This window comes from Lissotriton helveticus, chromosome 9, assembly GCF_964261635.1.
Source record: "Lissotriton helveticus chromosome 9, aLisHel1.1, whole genome shotgun sequence".
NCBI classification, from domain to species: domain Eukaryota; kingdom Metazoa; phylum Chordata; class Amphibia; order Caudata; family Salamandridae; genus Lissotriton; species Lissotriton helveticus.
Window position 1 is genome coordinate 595,786,203 of NC_136070.1, and position 6,599 is coordinate 595,792,801.

General features: G+C 48.0%; 1 protein-coding gene across 1 annotated transcript; it reads right to left on the reverse strand.

The window, feature by feature from the left end:
- Nucleotides 1–512: 512 nt before the first annotated feature.
- On the reverse strand, nt 513–3,639 carry LOC144782559 (uncharacterized). The gene is made up of 2 exons (XM_078661944.1): nt 2,560–3,639; nt 513–649 (listed from the first exon to the last, which is right to left on the reverse strand). Exons 1-2 carry the CDS (start codon nt 3,470–3,472, stop codon nt 513–515), a joined length of 1,050 nt encoding a protein of 349 aa, XP_078518070.1. The 5' UTR covers nt 3,473–3,639.
- Between the last annotated feature and the right edge of the window lie 2,960 nt (nt 3,640–6,599).

Here is a 6,599-nt window from a genome sequence, read left to right on the forward strand (position 1 = left end):
GAATGAGCAATTGCGAATGAGAGGAAGACCTGAGACCAGCAGTTTTTTGTTCGTAACTCTTTAAACATTGTCCAACACAAAGTTGGGGCTGTGAAGGAAAATAAGGATAAAACACAGATTGTATATTGGTTTTGGTACGCCTGTGAACCTGAAACAAAACACCAGAAGGTGAAAACTGTCTGGAAGACAAATCCAAAGCTCTGACATCAGAGACACGTTTGATTGAAATTAAACATAACAACATGGTAAGTTTGGCTGACAACATTTTGAGAGAAAGAGCATCATTTGCAGGCCATGAAATAAACAATTTGAACACCAAATTAACATCCCACAAAAAGGAATACTTAGCCAACGGAGGTTTTGAAAATCAAACTCCACGAAGCAGGCGACACACCAAAGGGTGGGAACCCACAGGTTTATTGTCAATAGGACAATGATTCAAAGAGATAGCAGATCTGTACAGATTAACCGTGCGATAGGACTTACCCGCACTGGCTTCGGAAGCCAAAAAATTAACCACGAGGCTTAAAGGAGCTGAAAAGGGATCGACAGACCGTTCCATACACCAGCTTGCCCATAAAGACCAAGCGGACTTGTAGGCTCTGGAGGTGCCAGGGGCCCAAGCTCTGCTGATAAAGATTGAAGCCTCCTGTGAAATAAAGACGTCAGACGCGGAAGACCGGAAATCCTCCAAGCGGACAGAACTAGAGATCTGTCCAGAACCAAGGCGTGGGGAAGCCCCTGAGGATCTAGCAGGAGATCTTCGCTGAAGGGAAGCAGCACCGGAAAGTCCACCGCGAGCTCCAAGAGAGAGGGGAACCAGATTTGGGCTTGCCAGAAAGGAGCCAGGAGAACCAAGGATGTCGACTGACGACGAACCTGGGCCAGAACCCTGTTGATCATTATGAACGGAGGAAACGCATAATTGAGATTCAGAGACCAATCCTGCAGGAATGCATCTGTCGCGAGAGCAAGAGGGTCCGGTCTCCAGCTGAAGAAAGCGGGAAGTTGGGAATTGAGCCGGGAAGCGAAGAGATCGATAGAAAAGGGACCCCATTTCTGGGAGAGAGAAAGAAAGACGGAGGGAAGCAGCTTCCAATCGCTTGAATCTCGAAGGCATCGAGAGTGCCAATCTGCGATGGCATTGAGACTGCCCGGGAGATATTCCGCTCGGAGAGATAGCTTGTGTTGAAGACAGAAGTGCCAAAGGCTCTTTGCAAGTTCCGCCAGCGGTTTTGACTTTGTGCCACCTAGATGGTTTATGTAGCGAACCGCAGAAACATTGTCCATCCGAAGGAGAATGGAACAACTTGCTTTGTTTTTTGCCAGACTGTGGATTGCAAAGGAGCCTGCCAGCATCTCTAAACAGTTTATGTGCAATGACGACTCCTGTGGAGACCATGTACCTCCAGTCGAGATTGAACCACATCGGGCGCCCCAACCCGACAGGCTGGCATCTGATTCTAATACAAGATCGGGGGCCGTTGCAAAAATCGTCCTCCCGTTCCACGCATCTAAATGGTCTATCCACCATTGTAACTCGAGACGGGATTCTTGGTCCAGCTGGATAAGATCCGAGTACGCCAAGCCTTGGCGAAGATGATGAATCTTCAAGCGTTGCAGAGCACGATAGTGCAGAGGCCCTGGAAAGATCGCTTGAATGGAGGCTGACAGAAGGCCTACGACCCTTGCAAGCGAACGAAGAGACACCTCGGAAAGGCGAAGAATTTGACATAATTCTGACCGAATGGCTGAAACTTTGGATTGCGGGAGATAAAGAGATGCGGTGGAAGAGTCCACTCGGAAGCCTAGAAATTCCACACTCTGAGAAGGGACTAACATAGATTTCTCGGAATTGATGAGGAAACCCAGATCCAGAAGGAGAGACTGAGCAATCTCGAGGTGAGAAAGAAGAGTCTGCATGTCCGAGTGCATGATCAATATATCGTCTAGATAAATGATGAGACGAATACCGAGGGAGCGCAGATGGGACACCACTGGCTTCATCACTTTGGTGAAGCACCAAGGAGCGGAAGAAAGTCCGAAAGGAAGAGAACAAAATCGGTAAGTGACACCGGACCACTGAAATTGTAGAAATTTGGTGTGGGCCTCGTGTATAGGAATGGAAAGATATGCGTCCTGTAGATCGAGTCTGACCATCCAATCGGATTGGCGTAACGTATCCCTGAGATGGAGAATGGTCTCCATCTTGAAGTGGCGATAAACCACGAACTGGTTGAACCACTTGAGATTGATGACTGGACGAACTTTTTTGTTCTTTTTTCGAACCAAAAAGAGGGAGCTTAGAAAACCTGGGGGATCGAAGGGAGCGACAAGAATGGCTTGTTTGTGAAGAAGACTTCGGATCTCCTGTGAGACTAGCAGAGCTACGTCTGCGGAAAAAAACAACGGAGGAGGAAAAATAGACTGGAAAGGCTGAGCGTAAAACTCGATGAGATAGCCTTGAACGGAATTGAGGACCCAGGGATCCGCCGTGAGCGCGCGCCACCTGTGAAGAAAAAGAGCAAGACGTCCTCCGATAGGAGGCGGAGGGCTCACCTTGGTTGTTGACGTTGTTGTTGTGGGCGCGGAAACCTTTCTGTCCTCGACCCCTGAAGCCACGACCTCTTTGGGGATAGAACTGTGGCTTGAATTCTTGATAGCCGGAGTTGGCTGCGCCTCTGGAACCTTGGTTCGGGTAACCGCGGCCGGAAGAGCGGTTCCTGCCTCTGCCGGCCCTGCCAAAAACCCGAGGGGCAAACACTTTTTTGATGGAAAATTGCGCTTTGTCTAAAGAAGCAAAAGTGGACACGTAACGGCTGAGATCCTTGACAAGGGAATCGCCAAACAAAAGGCCGTCAGCCTTGACACCCGGGTCCTGGGTAGCTAGGTTGGCCAACTTCGGATCCAATTTGATCAACAGTCCTTTACGGCGCTCATGAGTGATCGCTGCATTGGCATTACCCAACAGGCAAAAGGAGCGTTGAAGCCACAAAGAGATTTCTTCCGGATCAAGGTCCGAACCTTCCAATCGGGCCGTCTCCGCCATATCCAAAACCCGGGCCAAAGGGCCCACAACATCCAAAAGCTTGTCCTGGCAAGTGGACCAGGCCTTATCCACACCCCTGCGGGGATCCTTGCCAAACTTCGAGAAGAAAGTAAGAAGGGGCTGATCAATTGAAGGTGTAACGGTGACATGACAAGGAAGGGAAGGTTTTGGACACTCAGACTTGAGCTTAGCACGAACAGACTTGTCCAAGGGCAGACGGAGCTTGGAGGAGATGTATTCACCCACATGAGGAGTGGGGAACCACTCAGTAGAATTGGGATGTCTGATAGAAGAGGGGTCAAACATAGGCTGGCCCTCCGAATCCAAAACAGGTTCAGACGCAAAAGCATCCAATCTCGCTTTCTTGGGGGAAGGAGAATCAAGTAAGTGAAGTAACCCAGTCGAATCATCTGTGTCACCCATATCATCATCATCATCATCCGTGTCAGGAATTGCATCAATGACCAGCTTCTTAGGAACCTCCACATTTTTAGGTCTCCTGGCGTTTAACAGCGCGTCAGCGCTGTGTCCGCCAGGAGATCTTTTGTCAGTGACTATGCTTCCCAGGAGACAGGGCTGGCCGCGCGCATTGCCTCTTCAAGGAGGCTATTTGAGCGGGGCACGCGCTCGCGAACGCGCTCAGCTGCTGTCTCCCGGGAAGCTCTTTCACCAAACACGCATGCGCATACACATACGCATACACAGACACACAGACACACACACAAGCGCCCAAGCACGCACGCACCCACACATACAGAGAACCTACCCCCGCTGTCGCATACACACACGCGTGCACACACACACCCACAAGTGCACCGAGCGCCCCCCCGCCCCCACTTACCGCCACTCCGGACTTCAGCCGCCACCGCTCCTCTCCTGGGCAGGCACTCCGTGGGCGCGGCTTCCAGCAGGAAACGGAAGTCCCGCCCCACGGTAGTTTTCCTGGCAGGGACTGGTCCAAGAAAATTGCAAGGGCTGCTATGCGTTCCCAGTCCGGCCCTGGCACACGGATACAAATTCGTAGCCCACCAAACTTATTTTTTTTGCATTAGCTTTTAGTTCACAGTGCACTCGCTGATTTCCAAGGTTCAAAACTATTTCTACTGTCCACGGGTGTGAAGGCAGTCTGCATCACACCACCCCTATTTATTCGGCTTATGTGATGTTTACATCCTTTGCTCTTGTAGGAGACACGTGCAGACTGCTATCGATGGCTGCAACAGCGATCCCTAGAGTTCGGTGCTGTCCATAGCAGAAACATTGCAAACGCCAGTGAAGGCCTTTCTTGACTTTGGAAGGATGAAAGGCTTCTTCAGCCGTGCTGGTGGGGTTCGCGCCGATAAGGCACATGCCTCTGCTTTTGACGCGCAGTCAGTTCAGGCCTCTCACCAGCTCTGTGCCCTTTAAACGGTGCACACAATGAGAAATAGTAAATTGAATTTAAAAAAATCAATACAAAGTTAGTCCACATTTTCTGCAGTGAACTTGTTTCTGGTAACATAACCCTCTGCTTGACAGGCGTGGGCATGTTTCTTTTCTGCAGGATGTAATTGCTATCTCTCATCTGCTCCCACGAGGGAATTCCCTGCTGCGAGCTTTGGAGCTCTTTGTTTTTGCACATCACTGAAGATAGCCCGGTGCGTCCAGTGCCTGTTGCAATGATTTCTATGTAACCTGCTTGTTAGAATAGAACAGTGGGGCCGAATGGACACTTTATCCTCCCAAGGTCGATGAATTACCATTAATCGATATGCATGAATCACACTTTTTCTTAAGCACAATAGAGTTTCAGTGTTTTGGGATGTATGTGATGGTGTGCATGTAAAACAGCTTAGCAGGTAAACCATGGAGGATTTTGCATCATCAAGGAGTTTGGGGGACTAGTCACGATCACACTTAGCAATCTGCCATTCACATATAAAGAGGCACGGGGGATTAGGCTATTTGCCCAAAATCACACAATCAGTCAAGTGCTATAGCTGGGAACCCAGGTACACCCGCAAAACAATTTGATCTTGACCTTTTGCATAATTATAGTTTCCCTGTTTATACATTTAGGTCTGTAGTTAACTTGTCACCAGTCAGTGGGGCACCTGGTAAAAGTGCCTTCACTTAGGGGCTGATAAATAAAATACTCTATCTCAATGAGGGGTAATATTTTTGCGGGAGTATTTTTTTACATACTTTTACATGTCTTCGTGAATCTTTCCCACCTGTCCAACTACCTATTCGTAAATGTGCAAAGATATGTCTTTTGCTACTTGTACCAAGTCTTTTTAAATGCATGCCGTTGTCTTGCAGATGTGCCATTAAGAGCTTGGTGGTGTTGCTTATTTAAGTTGTTTTTTTTCTTTATGAATGTTGACATGTTTCAGTCTACACTAGTTCTTCACAAGGGCCTTTTGTGCCTGAACTGTTTGCAGTAGGTAGGTGAGGCCCTGTATCAGCAGTCTGCCTTTATGTTAAGAAAGTAACCTGGTGGGGTTATCGCTGCACTTGACCGCAGTCTGTGGCCTAAACCCAGCCTCCGCTGACATCCAGGAGTATGTGATAGCGCGTATTTCCCCTCTGGAATATGTGGCTTATCGCACTTCACAATGCCAAGTAGCCGAAAACAGATTTTGAAACTTTTGTCCGCCCCCCGTGTGGCATAGGGATCTCTGCCAAGTCAAAATGTGGCTCAGCGGTCACCATGGGTGCGCATATGCACTACTTGGTAAATACATTTTTTTTTTAGTTTTATTTAGCGCAAACTAGACCCGAGAAATCAGGTATCAGAGCGCTTTACATGAGCACCAGTTTCGTTACAGAAGGACACATTCATTTTTGTTAGGCACGGGGAGATTAAGTGATTTGCCCAGAATCACAGGATGTTTTAGCGTCATTGCCGAGACTCGAACCCGGTTCTCCAGTTTCGAGGTCGACCGCTCTAATCGTAAGGAAGGTGCAATAGCGCTGTTACATTTCTATGAGCTACTCTGCATTTTCCCCATCTGCAAATAATCAATCCGGTTTCTTTGAAAGTGCAACTACTCACCCGAGGCTGCATTGGAATGTTGTTGATGTTGTTCAGGGATGTATTTATGACCTATAATTCATCTAGTGTTTTTTGTTTTCCTTTACCTTCATTTTATTATTTTTACTTCTCTTGTTCTTTCTCCGTTTAAAATACTTTATTCCCATCCTGTCTTTTCTATTATTGTCCTGCAATTATTCGGCTATTCTTGGCAGTGCCACTGCCAGACCTTGAAGGATGCTGCTAATCTTGGCAGTGCCACTGCCAGACCCTGAAGGATGCTGCTAATCTTGGCAGTGCCTGGCCACAGTAAGGACTGATTTTAAAATTGAGTAGCATTAAGGCAGGTGCCCAGTTAACGCCCTCCCATTATCTGTATATTGAATACAATGTATATTTGTCCTTAAAATTGTTTCTGATGATTATTTGCACATCATTTCAGACTTGCTAATTTGGGCTGGTTTTTGGGCTGGAACTGGTCTGATTGGGCTTGTTTTGGGCTTCTATTTGAGCGGCTTTGGGCTTGGGACGGGT